The sequence below is a fragment of the Hyperolius riggenbachi genome, chromosome 1 (assembly GCF_040937935.1).
Source record: "Hyperolius riggenbachi isolate aHypRig1 chromosome 1, aHypRig1.pri, whole genome shotgun sequence".
Lineage (NCBI taxonomy): Eukaryota > Metazoa > Chordata > Amphibia > Anura > Hyperoliidae > Hyperolius > Hyperolius riggenbachi.
Window position 1 is genome coordinate 689,042,560 of NC_090646.1, and position 26,344 is coordinate 689,068,903.

The window sequence follows — 26,344 nt, forward strand, 5'->3', positions numbered from 1 at the left end:
AGGGTACGGATACTGGAAGCCTGTGCTGGCATTTCTCCTGCGGTGCTGCTATCAGTGTGTGAGGAGTGGGAGAAGAGGGTACGGATACTGGAAGCCTGTGCTAGCATTTCTCCTGCGGTGTTGCTATCAGTGTGTGAGGAGTGGGAGAAGAGGGTACGGATACTGGAAGCCTGTGCTGGCATTTCTCCTGCGGTGCTGCTATCAGTGTGTGAGGAGTGGGAGAAGAGGGTACGGATACTGGAAGCCTGTGCTAGCATTTCTCCTGCGGTGTTGCTATCAGTGTGTGAGGAGTGGGAGAAGAGGGTACGGATACTGGAAGCCTGTGCTAGCATTTCTCCTGCGGTGTTGCTATCAGTGTGTGAAGACTGGGAGGAGAGGGTACGGATACTGGAAGCCTGTGCTGGCATTTCTCCTGCGGTGCTGCTATCAGTGTGTGAGGAGTGGGAGAAGAGGGTACGGATACTGGAAGCCTGTGCTGGCATTTCTCCTGCGGTGTTGCTCCCAGTGTGTGAGGATCGGGAGAAGAGGGTAAGGATACTGGAAGCCTGTGCTAGCATTTCTCCTGCAGTGCTGCTATCAGTGTGTGAGGAGTGGGAGAAGAGGGTACGGATACTGGAAGCCTGTGCTGGCATTTCTCCTGCGGTGCTGCTATCAGTGTGTGAGGAGTGGGAGAAGAGGGTAAAGATTCTGGAAGCCTGTGCTGGCATTTCTCCTGCGGTGTTGCTATCAGTGCGTGAAGAGTGGGAGAAGAGGGCACGGATACTGAAAGCCTGTGCTAGCATTTCTCCTGCGGTGTTGCTATCAGTGTGTGAGGAGTGGGAGAAGAGGGTACGGATACTGGAAGCCTGTGCTAGCATTTCTCCTGCAGTGTTGCTATCAGTGTGTGAGGAGTGGGAGAAGAGGGTACGGATACTGGAAGCCTGTGCTGGCATTTCTCCTGCGGTGTTGCTCCCAGTGTGTGAGGATCGGGAGAAGAGGGTACGGATACTGGAAGCCTGTGCTAGCATTTCTCCTGCAGTGTTGCTATCAGTGTGTGAGGAGTGGGAGAAGAGGGTACGGATACTGGAAGCCTGTGCTGGCATTTCTCCTGCGGTGCTGCTATCAGTGTGTGAGGAGTGGGAGAAGAGGGTACAGATACTGGAAGCCTGTGCTGGCATTTCTCTTGCGGTGTTGCTATCAGTGTGTGAAGAGTAGGAGGAGAGGGTACGGATACTGGAAGCCTGTGCTAGCATTTCTCCTGCGGTGTTGCTATCAGTGTGTGAGGAGTGGGAGAAGAGGGTACGGATACTGGAAGCCTGTGCTAGCATTTCTCCTGCGGTGTTGCTATCAGTGTGTGAAGAGTGGGAGAAGAGGGTACGGATACTGGAAGCCTGTGCTAGCATTTCTCCTGCGGTGTTGCTATCAGTGTGTGAAGAGTGGGAGAAGAGGGTACAGATACTGGAAGCCTGTGCTAGCATTTCTCCTGCGGTGTTGCTATCAGTGTGTGAAGAGTGGGAGAAGAGGGTACGGATACTGGGAGCCTGTGCTAGCATTTCTCCTGCAGTGTTGCTATCAGTGTGTGAGGAGTGGGAGGAGAGGGTACGGATACTGGAAGCCTGTGCTGGCATTTCTCCTGCAGTGTTGCTATCAGTGCGTGAGGAGAGGGAGAAGAGGGTACGGATACTGGAAGCCTGTTCTGGCATTTCTCCTGCGGTGTTGCTATCAGTGTGTGAGGAGTGGGAGGAGAGGGTACGGATACTGGAAGCCTGTGCTGGCATTTCTCCTGCGGTGCTGCTATCAGTGTGTGACGACTGGGAGGAGAGGGCACGGATACTGGAAGCCTGTGCTAGCATTTCTCCTGCGGTGTTGCTATCAGTGTGTGAGGAGTGGGAGGAGAGGGTACGGATACTGGAAGCCTGTGCCGGCATTTCTCCTGCGGTGTTGCTATCAGTGTGTGAAGACTGGGAGGAGAGGGTACGGATACTGGAAGCCTGTGCTGGCATTTCTCCTGCGGTGTTGCTATCATTGTGTGAGGAGTGGGAGGAGAGGGTACGGATACTGGAAGCCTGTGCTGGCATTTCTCCTGCGGTGTTGCTATCAGTGTGTGAGGAGTGGGAGAAGAGGGTACGGATACTGGAAGCCTGTGCTGGCATTTCTCCTGCGGTGTTGCTATCAGTGTGTGAGGAGCGGGAGAAGAGGGTTGCATTGACAATCCAACACAATGGGCAGCCCTTGAACCACACATAAGTGGTCAGAAACTTGTAAATAACTCATGAAAGAATGAAGTTATGTTAAAACCAAGCACACCATTGTCTTTCTTGTGAAATTCCCAATAAGTTTGATGTGTCACATGACCTTCTTCCTATTGAAAAAACAAAAGTTGGATTCAAAATGGCCGTCCTGGTCACGACCCAACTTGAAAAGTTTTCCCCCTCACATATATTAACGTGCCACAAACAGGAAATTAATATAACCAAGCATTCCTTTTTTTATTAAAGGGAAGGTTCAGGGAGGGGGGTAAAAAAATAAAAAAACAATTTCCACTTACCTGGGGCTTCCTCCAGCCCGTGGCAGGCAGGAGGTGCCCTCGCCGCCGCTCCGCAGGCTCCCGGTGGTCTCCGGTGGCCGACCCGACCTGGCCAGGCCGGCTGCCAGGTCGGGCTCTTCTGCGCTCCAATGACGGGCTCTTCTGCGTCCCACGCCGGCGCGCTGAAGTCACCGGATGTCCGCCGGGCTGTACTGCGCAGGTGCAGAACTACTGCGCCTGCGCAGTACAGCCTGGCAGACATCCGATGACGTCAGCGCGCCGGCGTGGGACGCAGAAGTGCCAGGCCTTGGAGCGCAGAAGAGCCCGACCTGGCAGCCGGCCTGGCCAGGACGGGTCGGCCACCGTGAGCCTGCGGAGCGGCGGCGAGGGCCCCTCCTGCCTGCCACGGGCTGGAGGAAGCCCCAGGTAAGTGGAAATTGATTTTTATTTTTTTACTCCCCTCCCTGAACCTTCCCTTTAAGGTGTATCCATATAAATGGCCCATCCTGTATAATACAGCAGATAATACATGCTATAATGGATAATGCATGCTATAATGTACAACAGAGGCCCCATAATACATCCTATAGTGTATAATACAACTGATAATACATCCTATAGTGTATAATACAGCTGATAATACATGCTATAATGTACAAGAGAGGCCCCATAATACATGCTATAATGTATAATACAGCTGATAATACATGCTATAATGTATAATACAGCTGATAATACATCCTATAGTGTACAAGAGAGGCCCCATAATACATGCTATAATGTATAATACACCCTATAATACATGCTATAGTGTATAATACAGCCGATAATACATGCTATAGTGTATAATACATCCCATAGTGTATAATACACCCTATAATACATGCTATAGTGTATAATACAGCCTATAATACATGCTATAATGTATAATACAGCTGATAATACAATAGTCAGTGCAGATGACACACACTAGTCAGGCTTGCCTTCTTCCCTCCTCACTGCAGGCTGTAGTGTGATCACAGGAGAATCTCAGCACCATCACTACCAATATCCAAATACTGGCATCATGATCTGACTGGAGGGGGAGGGGCCTCTCCTCCACTGATTGACATATAACACAGCAGCATTGATTCAAATATACAAAAATTGAAGAAGACACTAACAAATTTCACAGTTACTGTGCCAAGAGACACCAGACCCATCTGATATCCCACCGCTGCCACCACTGAAAAGACACCTTCCACTGCAGGGACAACAGGTGGTAACCACGTGTCCTGGATGTGAGAAGTCAGATGTGAGGCGTTCCAGCGCTGCCTTCTAGAGGAACCGAAGGTTTGCATTGTACACTGAGCTGTAAGACATCACATTGCAAGTTATCCCACTGCTGATAGAAATCTTCCACTGCAGGGACAACAGGTGGTAACAAAGTGTCCTGGATGTGAGATTTCCCAGTGCTGCCTGCTGGAGGAGCAGGTCTGCATTGCACACTGTACTGAGACATCACCATTGCCACCACTGAAAAGACACCTTCCACTGCAGGGGAAACAGGTGGTAACAAAGTGTCCTGGATGTGAGAAGTCATATGTGAGGCGTTCCAGCGCTGCCTTCTGGAGGAACCGAAGGTTTGCATTGTACACTGAGCTGTAAGACATCACATTGCAAGTTATCCCACTGCTGATAGAAATCTTCCACTGCAGGGACAACAGGTGGTAACAAAGTGTCCTGGATGTGGGAAGTCAGATGTGAGGTTTCCCAGTGTTGCCTTCTGGAGGAACAGGTCTGCATCGCACACCAAGCTGTGAGATATCCCACCGCTGCCACCACTGACAGACACCTTCCTCCCAAGGTAGAGTAAGGAAATTACCAGTAACACAGATAGCTTGTGAGGTTTCTCACTCTTCCTTTCATTCCAGAAAGACGTAAGAGAGATGAACACAGCAAGTAAACCACCTCCTCCACAGGAATATGGTGATAGAATCACTGGTAAGAAATAAATACAGATTGGAAGATTGTTATCCGATTGGCAGGTGTTGTCTCACAGTCTTACCCAATGTCTCTTTACACAGGGCAAATCATTGACTATGCTGTTGTGTGTCCCCATTGGCCATTTCCAGACATTGTCGAGCCCGTTCATCCAGTGCCAGCTGCATGGACCATATGCTGAGCGGACGCATGTATGCCAGGGAGCGGAAGACGTCCTTCTCGCAGTATGCCTCTGGAGTCTGGAAGGACATTCCCAGCCGCTCCCATACTGTGCGGTAACATCCTTCTGCAGTGGTCATTCCTTCCTCCAGCAGCCCCTGTGGACAGAACACATCACTAGATCAACCTTCACAGAAGCATATCTGTTGCCTCATATGGGACTGACCAATGACAAGGAGAGCAAGTGAGATATTTGGCTTGTGGTGTGGCAGGAGGTATCAGTGATGGTGGGGGGGGGGGGGGGGCAGGAGGTATCAATGATGGTAGAGGGGATGGGGCAGGCGGTATCAGTGATGGTAGAGGGGGTGGGGCAGGAGGTATCAGTGATAGTAGAGGGGGTGGGGCAGGCGATATCAGTGATGGTAGAGGGGGTGGGGCAGGCGGTATCAGTGATAGTAGAGGGGGTGGGGCAGGCGATATCAGTGATGGTAGAGGGGGTGGGGCAGGAGGTATCAGTGATAGTAGAGGGGGTGGGGCAGGCGATATCAGTGATGGTAGAGGGGGTGGGGCAGGCGGTATCAGTGATAGTAGAGGGGGTGGGGCAGGCGGTATCAGTGATGGTAGAGGGGGTGGGGCAGGCAAAATCAGTGATGGTAGAGGGCGTGGGGCAGGCGGTATCAGTGATGGTAGAGGGGGTGGGGCAGGAGGTATCAGTGATAGTAGAGGGGGTGGGGCAGGCGATATCAGTGATGGTAGAGGGGGTGGGGCAGGCGGTATCAGTGATAGTAGAGGGGGTGGGGCAGGCGGTATCAGTGATGGTAGAGGGGGTGGGGCAGGCAAAATCAGTGATGGTAGAGGGGGTGGGGCAGGCGGTATCAGTGATAGTAGAGGGGGTGGGGCAGGCAAAATCAGTGATGGTAGAGGGGGTGGGGCAGGCGGTATCAGTGATAGTAGAGGGGGTGGGGCAGGCGATATCAGTGATGGTAGAGGGGGTGGGGCAGGCAAAATCAGTGATGGTAGAGGGGGTGGGGCAGGCGGTATCAGTGATAGTAGAGGGGGTGGGGCAGGCAAAATCAGTGATGGTAGAGGGGGTGGGGCAGGCGGTATCAGTGATAGTAGAGGGGGTGGGGCAGGCGATATCAGTGATGGTAGAGGGGGTGGGGCAGGCGGTATCCGTGATAGTAGAGGGGGTGGGGCAGGCGGTATCAGTGATGGTAGAGGGGGTGGGGCAGGCAAAATCAGTGATAGTAGAGGGGGTGGGGCAGGCGGTATCAGTGATAGTAGAGGGGGTGGGGCAGGCGGTATCAGTGATGGTAGAGGGGGTGGGGCAGGAGGTATCAGTGATGGTAGAGGGGGTGGGGCAGGAGGTATCAGTGATGGTAGAGGGGGTGGGGCAGGAGGTATCAGTGATGGTAGAGGGGGTGGGGCAGGAGGTATTAGTGATGGTGGGGGGGGGGGGGGGCAGGAGGTATCAGTGATGGTAGAGGGGGTGGGGCAGGCGGTATCAGTGATGGTAGAGGGGGGGGCAGGCGGTATCAGTGATGGTAGAGGGGGGGGCAGGCGGTATCAGTGATAGTAGAGGGGGGTGGGGCAGGAGGTATCAGTGATGGTAGAGGGGGTGGGGCAGGAGGTATCAGTGATGGTAAAGGGGGTGGGGCAGGCGGTATCAGTGATGGCAGAGGGGGGTGGGGCAGGAGGTATCAGTGATGGTAGAGGGGGTGGGGCAGGCGGTATCAGTGATGGTAGAGGGGGTGGGGCAGGCGATATCAGTGATGGTAGAGGGGGTGGGGCAGGAGGTATCAGTGATAGTAGAGGGGGTGGGGCAGGAGGTATCAGTGATGGTAGAGGGGGTGGGGCAGGCGGTATCAGTGATAGTAGAGGGGGGTGGGGCAGGCGGTATCAGTGATGGTAGAGGGGGTGGGGCAGGTGGTATCAGTGATGGTGGAGGGGGGTGGGGCAGGAGGTATCAGTGATGGTAGAGGGGGGTGGGGCAGGAGGTATCAGTGATGGTAGAGGGGGTGGGGCAGGTGGTATCAGTGATGGTAGAGGGGGTGGGGCAGGTGGTATCAGTGATGGTAGAGGGGGGTGGGGCAGGAGGTATCAGTGATGGTAGAGGGGGGTGGGGCAGGAGGTATCAGTGATGGTAGAGGGGGTGGGGCAGGTGGTATCAGTGATGGTAGAGGGGGTGGGGCAGGAGGTATCAGTGATGGTAGAGGGGGTGGGGCAGGCGGTATCAGTGATGGTAGAGGGGGTGGGGCAGGTGGTATCAGTGATGGTAGAGGGGGTGGGGCAGGCGGTATCAGTGATGGTAGAGGGGGTGGGGCAGGCGGTATCAGGGGCCAGTGATAATAGAGGGGAATGGAAGACAAGTAATCATTTCTGAAAGGTGAAGTATAAGAGGTAACAGGAACCTGAAGGAAGAGGAAGAAGCAATCCAGTGTGGAGAGTAGGGTGGGTGTGCCAGGCTAGATACCCCGCTGTGGGGAGTAGGGTGGGTGTGCCAGGCTAGATACCCCGATGTGGGGAGTAGGGTGGGTGTGCCAGGCTAGATACCCCGCTGTGGGGAGTAGGGTGGGTGTGCCAGGCTAGATACCCCGCTGTGGGGAGTAGGGTGGGTGTGCCAGGCTAGATACCCCGCTGTGGAGAGTAGGGTGGGTGTGCCAGGCTAGATACCCCGCTATGGGGAGTAGGGTGGGTGTGCCAGGCTAGATACCCCGCTGTGGGGAGTAGGGTGGGTGTGCCAGGCTAGATACCCCACTGTGGGGAGTAGGGTGGGTGTGCCAGGCTAGATACCCCGCTGTGGGGAGTAGGGTGGGTGTGCCAGGCTAGATACAACGCTGTGGAGAGTAGGGTGAGTGTGCCAGGCTAGATACCCCACTGTGGGGAGTAGGGTGGGTGTGCCAGGCTAGATACAACGCTGTGGAGAGTAGGGTGGGTGTGCCAGGCTAGATACCCCACTGTGGGGAGTAGGGTGGGTATGCCAGGCTAGATACAACGCTGTGGAGAGTAGGGTGGGTGTGCCAGGCTAGATACAACGCTGTGGAGAGTAGGGTGGGTGTGCCAGGCTAGATACAACGCTGTGGAGAGTAGGGTGGGTGTGCCAGGCTAGATACCCCGATGTGGAGAGTAGGGTGGGTGTGCCAGGCTAGATACCCCGCTGTGGGGAGTAGGGTGGGTGTGCCAGGCTAGATACTCCGCTGTGGAGAGTAGGGTGGGTGTGCCAGGCTAGATACCCCGATGTGGAGAGTAGGGTGGGTGTGCCAGGCTAGATACTCCGCTGTGGGGAGCAGGGTGGGTGTGCCAGGCTAGATACCCCGCTGTGGGGAGTAGGGTGGGTGTGCCAGGCTAGATACAACGCTGTGGGGAGTAGGGTGGGTGTGCCAGGCTAGACACCCCGCTGTGGGGAGTAGGGTGGGTGTGCCAGGCTAGATACAACGCTGTGGGGAGTAGGGTGGGTGTGCCAGGCTAGATACAACGCTGTGGAGAGTAGGGTGAGTGTGCCAGGCTAGACACCCCGCTGTGGGGAGTAGGGTGGGTGTTCCAGGCTAGACACCCCGCTGTGGGGAGTAGGGTGGGTGTGCCAGGCTAGATACCCCACTGTGGGGAGTAGGGTGGGTGTGCCAGGCTAGATACCCCGCTGTGGAGAGCAGGGTGGGTGTTCCAGGCTAGATACCCCGATGTGGGGAGTAGGGTGGGTGTGCCAGGCTAGATACCCCGCTGTGGGGAGTAGGGTGGGTGTGCCAGGCTAGATACCCTGCTGTGGGGAGTAGGGTGGGTGTGCCAGGCTAGATATGGGGAAAGTGTGGAAGATTAATGGTGGGCAGGGCCAAGTGTGTGCAGCAAAGAAAGGTGGAAAGAGGAGAGGGGACACTTCCTGTCACCAGTCATGTGATGTGAAACAACCTATAAGGAGTTACCTCGTGTATCATGGTGGCTGCCAGTCCATAAACCACTCCAATCCACACTTCATCTGACTGGACACTGGATTTATCCACAGTCCCATCGGGACGCATCCCATTCACTGCGCCCATCTGTCCATCCGCAAACTGCTTCACGTTCAATTCAAAGATGGTCCTCAAAGCACTGACCACATGGGCACCCGGGAACACCTACAATGGCAGGAGAACATCTTCAGAGGGGTAACAGCCCAGAGACTCCTCCCCCAACATCTCCCCTGTATCCGCATCCCGGAGACCCCTCCCACAACATCTCACCTCACTTTGTCCACAGCCCAGAGACTCCTCCCCCAACATCTCCCCTGCGTCCGCATCCCGGAGACCCCTCCCACAACATCTCACCTCACTGTGTCCACAACCCAGAGACTGCTCCCCCAACATCTCCCCTGTGTCCGCATCCCGGAGACCCCTCCTCCAACATCTCACCTCACTGTGTCCACAGCCCAGAGTCTCCTCCCCCAACATCTCACCTCAGTGTCCACAGCCCAGAGACCCCTCCCCCAACATCTCACCTCACTGTGTCCAAAGCCAAGAGACTCCTCCCCCAACATCTCACCCCACTGTGTCCACAGACCAGAGACTCCTCCCCCAACATCTCACTGTCATAGACCGCACGGGCCGGTACCTGATCAGGTCAATCGCTCAGAGTCAGAAACCCTATCTCACTGTCGCTTTGCGCATAGATGCCATATGTGGATTCGCAATCTATGAACCGACTAGCCGAGAGGAGCGTACTGACTCCAAAGGATTCACCACACACATACAATTCAAATACTTGCCACCACATGTGAGTCAGCACATGACTGTAAATATATTAGCGCACTGCAAACATAAGTTAACCCTTAGCTGTATGCAGGGATCGGCGCCATATCTGTCCATCTGTGCCCGATTCAAGAATACAAGATACTCTAGAACACAACGGTTTCGGAGGAGTAATTACGATTGTGTATGTTCAGGAACAGGTCATAACCGTAAAACGTTTTAGTGACAAAAATGCATTACACACATTTACATACACTAGATAACATATACACACAAAGTTTAAAATAAAAGGGAATAATGGTGAAAGGTTTACTGAGCCGAAATGCAGTCTGTGTGGGAATGTTTCCTTCTGGGAGAATAAATGCAAAGTCCTTGGTTTCAGAATCAGAGGCCTTTAGGTATATTTTGTAATCCAAGCAGATGTTACAGTTCCAAGATGGCCGCTAACCACATGGTCCTCTGGTTAGCAGCAGCAGGCTCTCGTGAAGATGGGATTTGGAGGACTGAAGTCCGCCTGCTGGCAATGTGCCTGTGATGAAGCTGGTTTGGGGGTGTGGCAACGCCGGCCCCCTCTGAATTACCCACCAATGACAGACCACCCCCTCCTAGGAGGATTTTGAGCATAAATTGGAAAACACTGCAACTCATAGGCCTCGATTCATAAACAGCAGTGCGATCAAAAAATCTTGTCGGGAAAATACTGCACTCGGTATTTTCCCGGTCTGTGTGCTCATTCATAGAGATTTCCCCAGCTGCCCTTGGAGGTCGGTAAATTACCGCAGCCCACTGAGCGGTAGAGTAGAGCAGTGTGGCGATTCTCTCTTTTGCCCTGCACAGACGGCTCACACAGACTTTCCCTGCCTGCACAGAGGACTCGCACAGATGACTCACACAGACTTTCCCTGCCTGCACAGATGACTCACACAGACTTTCCCTGCCTGCACAGATGACTCACACAGACTTTCCCTGCCTGCACAGAGGACTCGCACAGACGACTCACACAGACTTTCCCTGCCTGCACAGATGACTCACACAGACTTTCCCTGTCTGCACAGACGACTCACACAGACTTTCCCTGCCTGCACAGATGACTCACACAGACGGCTCTCTGCACAGATGACTCACACAGACTATCCCTGCCTGCACAGATGACTCGCACAGACTTTCCCTGCCTGCACAGATGACTCACACAGACTTTCCCTGCCTGCACAGATGACTCACACAGACTTTCCCTGCCTGCACAGATGACTCACACAGACTTTCCCTGCCTGCACAGATGACTCACACAGACTATCCTTGCCTGCACAGATGACTCACACAGACTATCCTTGCCTGCACAGATGACTCACACAGACTTTCCCTGCCTGCACAGATGACTCACACAGACTATCCTTGCCTGCACAGATGACTCACACAGACTATCCCTGCCTGCACAGATGACTCACACAGACTTTCCCTGCCTGCACAGATGACTCACACAGACTATCCCTGCCTGCACAGATGACTCACACAGACTTTCCCTGCCTGCACAGATGACTCACACAGACTTTCCCTGCCTGCACAGATGACTCACACAGACTATCCTTGCCTGCACAGATGACTCACACAGACTATCCCTGCCTGCACAGATGACTCACACAGACTTTCCCTGCCTGCACAGATGACTCACACAGACTATCCCTGCCTGCACAGATGACTCGCACTGATGACTCGCACAGACTTTCCCTGCCTGCACAGATGACTCACACAGATGACTCGCACAGACTTTCCCTGCCTGCACAGATGACTCGCACAGACTTTCCCTGCCTGCACAGATGACTCGCACAGATGACTCACACAGACTTTCCCTGCCTGCACAGACGACTCACACAGACGGCTCTCTGCACAGATGACTCACACAGACTATCCCTGCCTGCACAGATGACTCACACAGACTATCCTTGCCTGCACAGATGACTCACACAGACTTTCCCTGCCTGCACAGATGACTCACACAGACTTTCCCTGCCTGCACAGATGACTCACACAGACGGCTCTCTGCACAGATGACTCACACAGACTATCCCTGCCTGCACAGACGACTCACACAGACTTTCCCTGCCTGCACAGACGACTCACACAGACTTTCCCTGCCTGCACAGATGACTCACACAGACGGCTCTCTGCACAGATGACTCACACAGACTATCCCTGCCTGCACAGATGACTCACACAGACTATCCCTGCCTGCACAGATGACTCGCACAGACTTTCCCTGCCTGCACAGATGACTCACACAGACTTTCCCTGCCTGCACAGATGACTCACACAGACTTTCCCTGCCTGCACAGATGACTCACACAGACTTTCCCTGCCTGCACAGATGACTCACACAGACTATCCTTGCCTGCACAGATGACTCACACAGACTATCCTTGCCTGCACAGATGACTCACACAGACTTTCCCTGCCTGCACAGATGACTCACACAGACTATCCTTGCCTGCACAGATGACTCACACAGACTATCCCTGCCTGCACAGATGACTCACACAGACTTTCCCTGCCTGCACAGATGACTCACACAGACTATCCCTGCCTGCACAGATGACTCACACAGACTTTCCCTGCCTGCACAGATGACTCACACAGACTTTCCCTGCCTGCACAGATGACTCACACAGACTATCCTTGCCTGCACAGATGACTCACACAGACTATCCCTGCCTGCACAGATGACTCACACAGACTTTCCCTGCCTGCACAGATGACTCACACAGACTATCCCTGCCTGCACAGATGACTCGCACTGATGACTCGCACAGACTTTCCCTGCCTGCACAGATGACTCACACAGATGACTCGCACAGACTTTCCCTGCCTGCACAGATGACTCGCACAGACTTTCCCTGCCTGCACAGATGACTCGCACAGATGACTCACACAGACTTTCCCTGCCTGCACAGACGACTCACACAGACTTTCCCTGCCTGCACAGATGACTCACACAGACGGCTCTCTGCACAGATGACTCACACAGACTATCCCTGCCTGCACAGATGACTCACACAGACTATCCTTGCCTGCACAGATGACTCACACAGACTTTCCCTGCCTGCACAGATGACTCACACAGACTTTCCCTGCCTGCACAGATGACTCACACAGACTATCCTTGCCTGCACAGATGACTCACACAGACTATCCCTGCCTGCACAGATGACTCACACAGACTTTCCCTGCCTGCACAGATGACTCACACAGACTATCCCTGCCTGCACAGATGACTCGCACTGATGACTCGCACAGACTTTCCCTGCCTGCACAGATGACTCACACAGATGACTCGCACAGACTTTCCCTGCCTGCACAGATGACTCGCACAGACTTTCCCTGCCTGCACAGATGACTCGCACAGACTTTCCCTGCCTGCACAGATGACTCGCACAGACTTTCCCTGCCTGCACAGATGACTCACACAGACTTTCCCTGCCTGCACAGATGACTCGCACAGACTTTCCCTGCTTGCACAGACGACTCACACAGACTTTCCTTGCCTGCACAGATGACTCACACAGACGGCTCTCTGCCTGCACAGATGACTCGCACAGATGACTCACACAGACGGCTCTCTGCTTGCACAGATGACTCACACAGACGGCTCTCTGCACAGATGACTCACACAGACTTTCCCTGCCTGCACAGATGACTCGCACTGATGACTCGCACAGACTTTCCCTGCCTGCACAGATGACTCGCACAGACTTTCCCTGCCTGCACAGATGGCTCGCACAGACTTTCCCTGCCTGCACAGATGACTCGCACAGATGACTCACACAGACTTTCCCTGCCTGCACAGATGACTCACACCGACTTTCCCTGCCTGCACAGATGACTCGCACAGACTTTCCCTGCCTGCACAGATGACTTGCACAGACTTTCCCTGCCTGCACAGATGACTCACACAGACTTTCCCTGCCTGCACAGATGACTCGCACAGACTTTCCCTGCCTGCACAGATGACTCACACAGACTTTCCCTGCCTGCACAGATGACTCACACAGACTTTCCCTGCCTACACAGATGACTCAAACAGACTTTCCTTGCCTGCACAGATGACTCACACAGACGGCTCTCTGCCTGCACAGATGACTCACACAGACGGCTCTCTGCACAGATGACTCGCACAGATAACTCGCACAGACTTTCCCTGCCTGCACAGATGACTCGCACTGACTTTCCCTGCCTGCACAGATGACTCACACAGACTTTCCCTGCCTGCACAGATGACTCACACAGACTTTCCCTGCCTGCACAGATGACTCGCACAGACTTTCCCTGCCTGCACAGATGACTCGCACAGACTTTCCCTGCCTGCACAGATGACTCACACAGACTTGCCCTGCCTGCACAGATGACTCGCACAGATGACTCACACAGACTTTCCCTGCCTGCACAGATGACTCACACAGACTTTCCGTGCCTGCACAGATGACTCACACAGACTTTCCCTGCCTGCACAGATGACTGGCACAGATGACTCACACAGACTTTCCCTGCCTGCACAGATGACTCACACAGACTTTCCCTGCCTGCACAGATGACTCACACAGACTATCCCTGCCTGCACAGATGACTCACACAGACTTTCCCTGCCTGCACAGATGACTCACACAGACTTTCCCTGCCTGCACAGATGACTCACACAGACTATCCTTGCCTGCACAGATGACTCACACAGACTATCCCTGCCTGCACAGATGACTCACACAGACTTTCCCTGCCTGCACAGATGACTCACACAGACTATCCCTGCCTGCACAGATGACTCGCACTGATGACTCGCACAGACTTTCCCTGCCTGCACAGATGACTCACACAGATGACTCGCACAGACTTTCCCTGCCTGCACAGATGACTCGCACAGACTTTCCCTGCCTGCACAGATGACTCGCACAGATGACTCACACAGACTTTCCCTGCCTGCACAGACGACTCACACAGACTTTCCCTGCCTGCACAGATGACTCACACAGACGGCTCTCTGCACAGATGACTCACACAGACTATCCCTGCCTGCACAGATGACTCACACAGACTATCCTTGCCTGCACAGATGACTCACACAGACTTTCCCTGCCTGCACAGATGACTCACACAGACTTTCCCTGCCTGCACAGATGACTCACACAGACGGCTCTCTGCACAGATGACTCACACAGACTATCCCTGCCTGCACAGACGACTCACACAGACTTTCCCTGCCTGCACAGACGACTCACACAGACTTTCCCTGCCTGCACAGATGACTCACACAGACGGCTCTCTGCACAGATGACTCACACAGACTATCCCTGCCTGCACAGATGACTCACACAGACTATCCCTGCCTGCACAGATGACTCGCACAGACTTTCCCTGCCTGCACAGATGACTCACACAGACTTTCCCTGCCTGCACAGATGACTCACACAGACTTTCCCTGCCTGCACAGATGACTCACACAGACTTTCCCTGCCTGCACAGATGACTCACACAGACTATCCTTGCCTGCACAGATGACTCACACAGACTATCCTTGCCTGCACAGATGACTCACACAGACTTTCCCTGCCTGCACAGATGACTCACACAGACTATCCTTGCCTGCACAGATGACTCACACAGACTATCCCTGCCTGCACAGATGACTCACACAGACTTTCCCTGCCTGCACAGATGACTCACACAGACTATCCCTGCCTGCACAGATGACTCACACAGACTTTCCCTGCCTGCACAGATGACTCACACAGACTTTCCCTGCCTGCACAGATGACTCACACAGACTATCCTTGCCTGCACAGATGACTCACACAGACTATCCCTGCCTGCACAGATGACTCACACAGACTTTCCCTGCCTGCACAGATGACTCACACAGACTATCCCTGCCTGCACAGATGACTCGCACTGATGACTCGCACAGACTTTCCCTGCCTGCACAGATGACTCACACAGATGACTCGCACAGACTTTCCCTGCCTGCACAGATGACTCGCACAGACTTTCCCTGCCTGCACAGATGACTCGCACAGATGACTCACACAGACTTTCCCTGCCTGCACAGACGACTCACACAGACTTTCCCTGCCTGCACAGATGACTCACACAGACGGCTCTCTGCACAGATGACTCACACAGACTATCCCTGCCTGCACAGATGACTCACACAGACTATCCTTGCCTGCACAGATGACTCACACAGACTTTCCCTGCCTGCACAGATGACTCACACAGACTTTCCCTGCCTGCACAGATGACTCACACAGACTATCCTTGCCTGCACAGATGACTCACACAGACTATCCCTGCCTGCACAGATGACTCACACAGACTTTCCCTGCCTGCACAGATGACTCACACAGACTATCCCTGCCTGCACAGATGACTCGCACTGATGACTCGCACAGACTTTCCCTGCCTGCACAGATGACTCACACAGATGACTCGCACAGACTTTCCCTGCCTGCACAGATGACTCGCACAGACTTTCCCTGCCTGCACAGATGACTCGCACAGACTTTCCCTGCCTGCACAGATGACTCGCACAGACTTTCCCTGCCTGCACAGATGACTCACACAGACTTTCCCTGCCTGCACAGATGACTCGCACAGACTTTCCCTGCTTGCACAGACGACTCACACAGACTTTCCTTGCCTGCACAGATGACTCACACAGACGGCTCTCTGCCTGCACAGATGACTCGCACAGATGACTCACACAGACGGCTCTCTGCTTGCACAGATGACTCACACAGACGGCTCTCTGCACAGATGACTCACACAGACTTTCCCTGCCTGCACAGATGACTCGCACTGATGACTCGCACAGACTTTCCCTGCCTGCACAGATGACTCGCACAGACTTTCCCTGCCTGCACAGATGGCTCGCACAGACTTTCCCTGCCTGCACAGATGACTCGCACAGATGACTCACACAGACTTTCCCTGCCTGCACAGATGACTCACACCGACTTTCCCTGCCTGCACAGATGACTCGCACAGACTTTCCCTGCCTGCACAGATGACTTGCACAGACTTTCCCTGCCTGCACAGATGACTCACACAGACTTTCCCTGCCTGCACAGATGACTCGCACAGACTTTCCCTGCCTGCACAGATGACTCACACAGACTTTCCCTGCCTACACAGATGACTCAAACAGACTTTCCTTGCCTGCACAGATGACTCACACAGACGGCTCTCTGCCTGCACAGATGACTCACACAGACGGCTCTCTGCACAGATGACTCGCACAGATAACTCGCACAGACTTTCCCTGCCTGCACAGATGACTCGCACTGACTTTCCCTGCCTGCACAGATGACTCACACAGACTTTCCCTGCCTGCACAGATGACTCACACAGACTTTCCCTGCCTGCACAGATGACTCGCACAGACTTTCCCTGCCTGCACAGATGACTCGCACAGACTTTCCCTGCCTGCACAGATGACTCACACAGACTTGCCCTGCCTGCACAGATGACTCGCACAGATGACTCACACAGACTTTCCCTGCCTGCACAGATGACTCACACAGACTTTCCGTGCCTGCACAGATGACTCACACAGACTTTCCCTGCCTGCACAGATGACTGGCACAGATGACTCACACAGACTTTCCCTGCCTGCACAGATGACTCACACAGACTTTCCCTGCCTGCACAGATGACTCACACAGACTTTCCCTGCCTGCACAGATGACTCGCACAGACTTTCCCTGCCTGCACAGATGACTTGCACAGATGACTCGCACAGACTTTCCCTGCCTGCACAGATGACTCGCACAGACTTTCCCTGCCTGCACAGATGACTCACACAGACTTTCCTTGCCTGCACAGATGACTCGCACAGACTTTCCCTGCCTGCACAGATGACTCACACAGACTTTCCCTGCCTGCACAGATGACTCACACAGACTTTCCTTGCCTGCACAGATGACTCGCACAGACTTTCCCTGCCTGCACAGATGACTCGCACAGACTTTCCTTGCCTGCACAGATGACTCACACAGACTTTCCCTGCCTGCACAGATGACTCGCACAGACTTTCCCTGCCTGCACAGATGATTTGCACAGACTTTCCCTGCCTGCACAGATGACTCGCACAGACTTTCCCTGCCTGCACAGATGACACGCAAAGACTTTCCCTGCCTGCACAGATGACTCACACAGACTTTCCCTGCCTGCACAGATGACTCACACAGACTTTCCCTGCCTGCACAGACTTTCCCTGCCTGCACAGATGACTCACACAGACGGCTCAGATGACTCACACAGACGGCACCCTGCACAGATGACTCCCACTGGTGACTCACACAGACTTTCCTTGCCTGCACAGATGACTCGCACAGACTTTCCCTGCCTGCACAGATGACTCACATAGACTTTCCCTGCCTGCACAGATGACTCACACAGACTTTCCCTGCCTGCACAGATGACTCGCACAGACTTTCCCTGCCTGCACAGATGACTCACACAGACTTTCCCTGCCTGCACAGATGACTCGCACAGACTTTCCCTGCCTGCACAGATGACTCACACAGACTTTCCCTGCCTGCACAGATGACTCACACAGACTTTCCCTGCCTACACAGATGACTCAAACAGACTTTCCTTGCCTGCACAGATGACTCACACAGACTTTCCTTGCCTGCACAGATGACTCACACAGACGGCTCTCTGCCTGCACAGATGACTCACACAGACGGCTCTCTGCACAGATGACTCGCACAGATGACTCGCACAGACTTTCCCTGCCTGCACAGATGACTCGCACTGACTTTCCCTGCCTGCACAGATGACTCACACAGACTTTCCCTGCCTGCACAGATGACTCACACAGACTTTCCCTGCCTGCACAGATGACTCGCACAGACTTTCCCTGCCTGCACAGATGACTCGCACAGACTTTCCCTGCCTGCACAGATGACTCGCAGACTTTCCCTGCCTGCACAGATGACTCACACAGACTTTCCTTGCCTGCACAGATGACTCGCACAGACTTTCCCTGCCTGCACAGATGACTCACACAGACTTTCCCTGCCTGCACAGATGACTCACACAGACTTTCCCTGCCTGCACAGATGACTCGCACAGACTTTCCTTGCCTGCACAGATGACTCGCACAGACTTTCCCTGCCTGCACAGATGACTCACACAGACTTTCCTTGCCTGCACAGATGACTCACACAGACTTTCCCTGCCTGCACAGATGACTCGCACAGACTTTCCCTGCCTGCACAGATGATTTGCACAGACTTTCCCTGCCTGCACAGATGACTCGCACAGATGACTCGCACAGACTTTCCCTGCCTGCACAGATGACTCGCACAGACTTTCCCTGCCTGCACAGATGACTCGCAAAGACTTTCCCTGCCTGCACAGATGACTCACACAGACTTTCCCTGCCTGCACAGATGACTCACACAGACTTTCCCTGCCTGCACAGATGACTCGCACAGACTTTCCCTGCCTGCACAGATGACTCACACAGACGGCTCAGATGACTCACACAGACGGCACCCTGCACAGATGACTCCCACTGATGACTCGCACAGACTTTCCCTGCCTGCACAGATGACTCGCACAGACTTTCCCTGCCTGCACAGATGACTCACACAGACTTTCCCTGTCTGCACAGATGACTCACACAGACTTTCCTTGCCTGCACAGATGACTCACACAGACTTTCCCTGCCTGCACAGATGACTCGCACAGACTTTCCTTGCCTGCACAGATGACTCACACAGACTTTCCCTGCCTGCACAGATGACTCACACAGACTTTCCCTGCCTGCACAGATGACTCGCACAGACTTTCCCTGCCTGCACAGATGACTCACACAGACTTTCCCTGCCTGCACAGATGACTCGCACAGACTTTCCTTGCCTGCACAGATGACTCACACAGACTTTCCCTGCCTGCACAGATGACTCACACAGACTTTCCCTGCCTGCACAGATGACTCGCACAGACTTTCCCTGCCTGCACAGATGACTCACACAGACTTTCCCTGCCTGCACAGATGACTCACACAGACTTTCCCTGCCTACACAGATGACTCAAACAGACTTTCCTTGCCTGCACAGATGACTCACACAGACGGCTCTCTGCCTGCACAGATGACTCACACAGACGGCTCTCTGCACAGATGACTCGCACAGATGACTCGCACAGACTTTCCCTGCCTGCACAGATGACTCGCACTGACTTTCCCTGCCTGCACAGATGACTCACACAGACTTTCCCTGCCTGCACAGATGACTCACACAGACTTTCCCTGCCTGCACAGATGACTCGCACAGACTTTCCCTGCCTGCACAGATGACTCGCACAGACTTTCCCTGCCTGCACAGATGACTCACACAGACTTGCCCTGCCTGCACAGATGACTCGCACAGACTTTCCCTGCCTGCACAGATGACTCACACAGACTTTTCCTGCCTGCACAGATGACTCACACAGACTTTCCCTGCCTGCACAGATGACTGGCACAGATGACTCACACAGACTTTCCCTGCCTGCACAGATGACTCACACAGACTTTCCCTGCCTGCACAGATGACTCACACAGACTTTCCCTGCCTGCACAGATGACTCGCACAGACTTTCCCTGCCTGCACAGATGACTTGCACAGATGACTCGCACAGACTTTCCCTGCCTGCACAGATGACTCGCACAGACTTTCCCTGCCTGCACAGATGACTCACACAGACTTTCCTTGCCTGCACAGATGACTCGCACAGACTTTCCCTGCCTGCACAGATGACTCACACAGACTTTCCCTGCCTGCACAGATGACTCACACAGACTTTCCTTGCCTGCACAGATGACTCGCACAGACTTTCCCTGCCTGCACAGATGACTCACACAGACTTTCCTTGCCTGCACAGATGACTCACACAGACTTTCCCTGCCTGCACAGATGACTCGCACAGACTTTCCCTGCCTGCACAGATGATTTGCACAGACTTTCCCTGCCTGCACAGATGACTCACACAGACTTTCCCTGCCTGCACAGATGACTCGCACAGATGACTCGCACAGACTTTCCCTGCCTGCACAGATGACTCGCACAGACTTTCCCTGCCTGCACAGATGACTCGCAAAGACTTTCCCTGCCTGCACAGATGACTCACACAGACTTTCCCTGCCTGCACAGATGACTCACACAGACTTTCCCTGCCTGCACAGATGACTCGCACAGACTTTCCTTGCCTGCACAGATGACTCACACAGACGGCTCAGATGACTCACACAGACGGCACCCTGCACAGATGACTGCCACTGATGACTCACACAGACTTTCCTTGCCTGCACAGATGACTCGCACAGACTTTCCCTGCCTGCACAGATGACTCACACAGACTTTCCCTGCCTGCACAGATGACTCACACAGACGGCTCTCTGCCTGCACAGATGACTCACACAGACGGCTCTCTGCACAGAGGACTCGCACAGATGACTCACACAGACGGCTCTCTGCACAGAGGACTCGCACAGATGACTCACACAGACGGCTCTCTGCCTGCACAGATGACTCACACAGACGGCTCTCTGCCTGCACAGATGACTCACACAGACGGCTCTCTGCACAGAGGACTCGCACAGATGACTCACACAGACGGCTCTCTGCACAGAGGACTCGCACAGATGACTCACACAGACTTTCCCTGCCTGCACAGACGACTCACACAGACTTTCCCTGCCTGCACAGACGACTCACACAGACTTTCCCTGCCTGCACAGATGACTCACACAGACTTTCCCTGCCTGCACAGACGACTCACACAGACTTTCCCTGCCTGCACAGATGACTCACACAGACGGCTCTCTGCACAGATGACTCACACAGACTATCCCTGCCTGCACAGATGACTCGCACAGACTTTCCCTGCCTGCACAGATGACTCACACAGACTTTCCCTGCCTGCACAGATGACTCACACAGACTTTCCCTGCCTGCACAGATGACTCACACAGACTTTCCCTGCCTGCACAGATGACTCACACAGACTATCCTTGCCTGCACAGATGACTCACACAGACTATCCTTGCCTGCACAGATGACTCACACAGACTTTCCCTGCCTGCACAGATGACTCACACAGACTATCCTTGCCTGCACAGATGACTCACACAGACTATCCCTGCCTGCACAGATGACTCACACAGACTTTCCCTGCCTGCACAGATGACTCACACAGACTATCCCTGCCTGCACAGATGACTCACACAGACTTTCCCTGCCTGCACAGATGACTCACACAGACTTTCCCTGCCTGCACAGATGACTCACACAGACTATCCTTGCCTGCACAGATGACTCACACAGACTATCCCTGCCTGCACAGATGACTCACACAGACTTTCCCTGCCTGCACAGATGACTCACACAGACTATCCCTGCCTGCACAGATGACTCGCACTGATGACTCGCACAGACTTTCCCTGCCTGCACAGATGACTCACACAGATGACTCGCACAGACTTTCCCTGCCTGCACAGATGACTCGCACAGACTTTCCCTGCCTGCACAGATGACTCGCACAGATGACTCACACAGACTTTCCCTGCCTGCACAGACGACTCACACAGACTTTCCCTGCCTGCACAGATGACTCACACAGACGGCTCTCTGCACAGATGACTCACACAGACTATCCCTGCCTGCACAGATGACTCACACAGACTATCCTTGCCTGCACAGATGACTCACACAGACTTTCCCTGCCTGCACAGATGACTCACACAGACTTTCCCTGCCTGCACAGATGACTCACACAGACGGCTCTCTGCACAGATGACTCACACAGACTATCCCTGCCTGCACAGACGACTCACACAGACTTTCCCTGCCTGCACAGACGACTCACACAGACTTTCCCTGCCTGCACAGATGACTCACACAGACGGCTCTCTGCACAGATGACTCACACAGACTATCCCTGCCTGCACAGATGACTCACACAGACTATCCCTGCCTGCACAGATGACTCGCACAGACTTTCCCTGCCTGCACAGATGACTCACACAGACTTTCCCTGCCTGCACAGATGACTCACACAGACTTTCCCTGCCTGCACAGATGACTCACACAGACTTTCCCTGCCTGCACAGATGACTCACACAGACTATCCTTGCCTGCACAGATGACTCACACAGACTATCCTTGCCTGCACAGATGACTCACACAGACTTTCCCTGCCTGCACAGATGACTCACACAGACTATCCTTGCCTGCACAGATGACTCACACAGACTATCCCTGCCTGCACAGATGACTCACACAGACTTTCCCTGCCTGCACAGATGACTCACACAGACTATCCCTGCCTGCACAGATGACTCACACAGACTTTCCCTGCCTGCACAGATGACTCACACAGACTTTCCCTGCCTGCACAGATGACTCACACAGACTATCCTTGCCTGCACAGATGACTCACACAGACTATCCCTGCCTGCACAGATGACTCACACAGACTTTCCCTGCCTGCACAGATGACTCACACAGACTATCCCTGCCTGCACAGATGACTCGCACTGATGACTCGCACAGACTTTCCCTGCCTGCACAGATGACTCACACAGATGACTCGCACAGACTTTCCCTGCCTGCACAGATGACTCGCACAGACTTTCCCTGCCTGCACAGATGACTCGCACAGATGACTCACACAGACTTTCCCTGCCTGCACAGACGACTCACACAGACTTTCCCTGCCTGCACAGATGACTCACACAGACGGCTCTCTGCACAGATGACTCACACAGACTATCCCTGCCTGCACAGATGACTCACACAGACTATCCTTGCCTGCACAGATGACTCACACAGACTTTCCCTGCCTGCACAGATGACTCACACAGACTTTCCCTGCCTGCACAGATGACTCACACAGACTATCCTTGCCTGCACAGATGACTCACACAGACTATCCCTGCCTGCACAGATGACTCACACAGACTTTCCCTGCCTGCACAGATGACTCACACAGACTATCCCTGCCTGCACAGATGACTCGCACTGATGACTCGCACAGACTTTCCCTGCCTGCACAGATGACTCACACAGATGACTCGCACAGACTTTCCCTGCCTGCACAGATGACTCGCACAGACTTTCCCTGCCTGCACAGATGACTCGCACAGACTTTCCCTGCCTGCACAGATGACTCGCACAGACTTTCCCTGCCTGCACAGATGACTCACACAGACTTTCCCTGCCTGCACAGATGACTCGCACAGACTTTCCCTGCTTGCACAGACGACTCACACAGATTTTCCTTGCCTGCACAGATGACTCACACAGACGGCTCTCTGCCTGCACAGATGACTCGCACAGATGACTCACACAGACGGCTCTCTGCTTGCACAGATGACTCACACAGACGGCTCTCTGCACAGATGACTCACACAGACTTTCCCTGCCTGCACAGATGACTCGCACTGATGACTCGCACAGACTTTCCCTGCCTGCACAGATGACTCGCACAGACTTTCCCTGCCTGCACAGATGGCTCGCACAGACTTTCCCTGCCTGCACAGATGACTCGCACAGATGACTCACACAGACTTTCCCTGCCTGCACAGATGACTCACACCGACTTTCCCTGCCTGCACAGATGACTCGCACAGACTTTCCCTGCCTGCACAGATGACTTGCACAGACTTTCCCTGCCTGCACAGATGACTCACACAGACTTTCCCTGCCTGCACAGATGACTCGCACAGACTTTCCCTGCCTGCACAGATGACTCACACAGACTTTCCCTGCCTGCACAGATGACTCACACAGACTTTCCCTGCCTGCACAGATGACTCGCACAGACTTTCCCTGCCTGCACAGATGACTCACACAGACTTTCCCTGCCTGCACAGATGACTCACACAGACTTTCCCTGCCTACACAGATGACTCAAACAGACTTTCCTTGCCTGCACAGATGACTCACACAGACGGCTCTCTGCCTGCACAGATGACTCACACAGACGGCTCTCTGCACAGATGACTCGCACAGATAACTCGCACAGACTTTCCCTGCCTGCACAGATGACTCGCACTGACTTTCCCTGCCTGCACAGATGACTCACACAGACTTTCCCTGCCTGCACAGATGACTCACACAGACTTTCCCTGCCTGCACAGATGACTCGCACAGACTTTCCCTGCCTGCACAGATGACTCGCACAGACTTTCCCTGCCTGCACAGATGACTCACACAGACTTGCCCTGCCTGCACAGATGACTCGCACAGATGACTCACACAGACTTTCCCTGCCTGCACAGATGACTCACACAGACTTTCCGTGCCTGCACAGATGACTCACACAGACTTTCCCTGCCTGCACAGATGACTGGCACAGATGACTCACACAGACTTTCCCTGCCTGCACAGATGACTCACACAGACTTTCCCTGCCTACACAGATGACTCAAACAGACTTTCCTTGCCTGCACAGATGACTCACACAGACGGCTCTCTGCCTGCACAGATGACTCACACAGACGGCTCTCTGCACAGATGACTCGCACAGATAACTCGCACAGACTTTCCCTGCCTGCACAGATGACTCGCACTGACTTTCCCTGCCTGCACAGATGACTCACACAGACTTTCCCTGCCTGCACAGATGACTCACACAGACTTTCCCTGCCTGCACAGATGACTCGCACAGACTTTCCCTGCCTGCACAGATGACTCGCACAGACTTTCCCTGCCTGCACAGATGACTCACACAGACTTGCCCTGCCTGCACAGATGACTCGCACAGATGACTCACACAGACTTTCCCTGCCTGCACAGATGACTCACACAGACTTTCCGTGCCTGCACAGATGACTCACACAGACTTTCCCTGCCTGCACAGATGACTGGCACAGATGACTCACACAGACTTTCCCTGCCTGCACAGATGACTCACACAGACTTTCCCTGCCTGCACAGATGACTCACACAGACTTTCCCTGCCTGCACAGATGACTCGCACAGACTTTCCCTGCCTGCACAGATGACTTGCACAGATGACTCGCACAGACTTTCCCTGCCTGCACAGATGACTCGCACAGACTTTCCCTGCCTGCACAGATGACTCGCACAGACTTTCCCTGCCTGCACAGATGACTCACACAGACTTTCCCTGCCTGCACAGATGACTCGCACAGACTTTCCCTGCCTGCACAGATGACTCACACAGACTTTCCCTGCCTGCACAGATGACTCACACAGACTTTCCCTGCCTACACAGATGACTCAAACAGACTTTCCTTGCCTGCACAGATGACTCACACAGACTTTCCTTGCCTGCACAGATGACTCACACAGACGGCTCTCTGCCTGCACAGATGACTCACACAGACGGCTCTCTGCACAGATGACTCGCACAGATGACTCGCACAGACTTTCCCTGCCTGCACAGATGACTCGCACTGACTTTCCCTGCCTGCACAGATGACTCACACAGACTTTCCCTGCCTGCACAGATGACTCACACAGACTTTCCCTGCCTGCACAGATGACTCGCACAGACTTTCCCTGCCTGCACAGATGACTCGCAGACTTTCCCTGCCTGCACAGATGACTCACACAGACTTTCCTTGCCTGCACAGATGACTCGCACAGACTTTCCCTGCCTGCACAGATGACTCACACAGACTTTCCCTGCCTGCACAGATGACTCACACAGACTTTCCCTGCCTGCACAGATGACTCGCACAGACTTTCCTTGCCTGCACAGATGACTCGCACAGACTTTCCCTGCCTGCACAGATGACTCACACAGACTTTCCTTGCCTGCACAGATGACTCACACAGACTTTCCCTGCCTGCACAGATGACTCGCACAGACTTTCCCTGCCTGCACAGATGATTTGCACAGACTTTCCCTGCCTGCACAGATGACTCGCACAGATGACTCGCACAGACTTTCCCTGCCTGCACAGATGACTCGC

At 54.0% G+C, this 26,344-nt stretch overlaps 1 protein-coding gene across 1 annotated transcript in view; it reads right to left on the reverse strand.

The window, feature by feature from the left end:
* Positions 1 to 2,974: 2,974 nt before the first annotated feature.
* Positions 2,975 to 26,344, reverse strand: part of LOC137544725 (non-lysosomal glucosylceramidase-like) — a 160,202-nt gene continuing 136,832 nt past the window's right edge. The window contains exons 7-8 of the mRNA XM_068265820.1: positions 8,566 to 8,757; positions 2,975 to 4,806 (exon numbers count right to left, since the gene is read on the reverse strand). Of these exons, the coding sequence (XP_068121921.1) occupies positions 4,579 to 4,806; positions 8,566 to 8,757 (420 nt within the window). The 3' untranslated portion in view covers positions 2,975 to 4,578. The remainder of the gene's footprint in view (positions 4,807 to 8,565; positions 8,758 to 26,344) is intronic.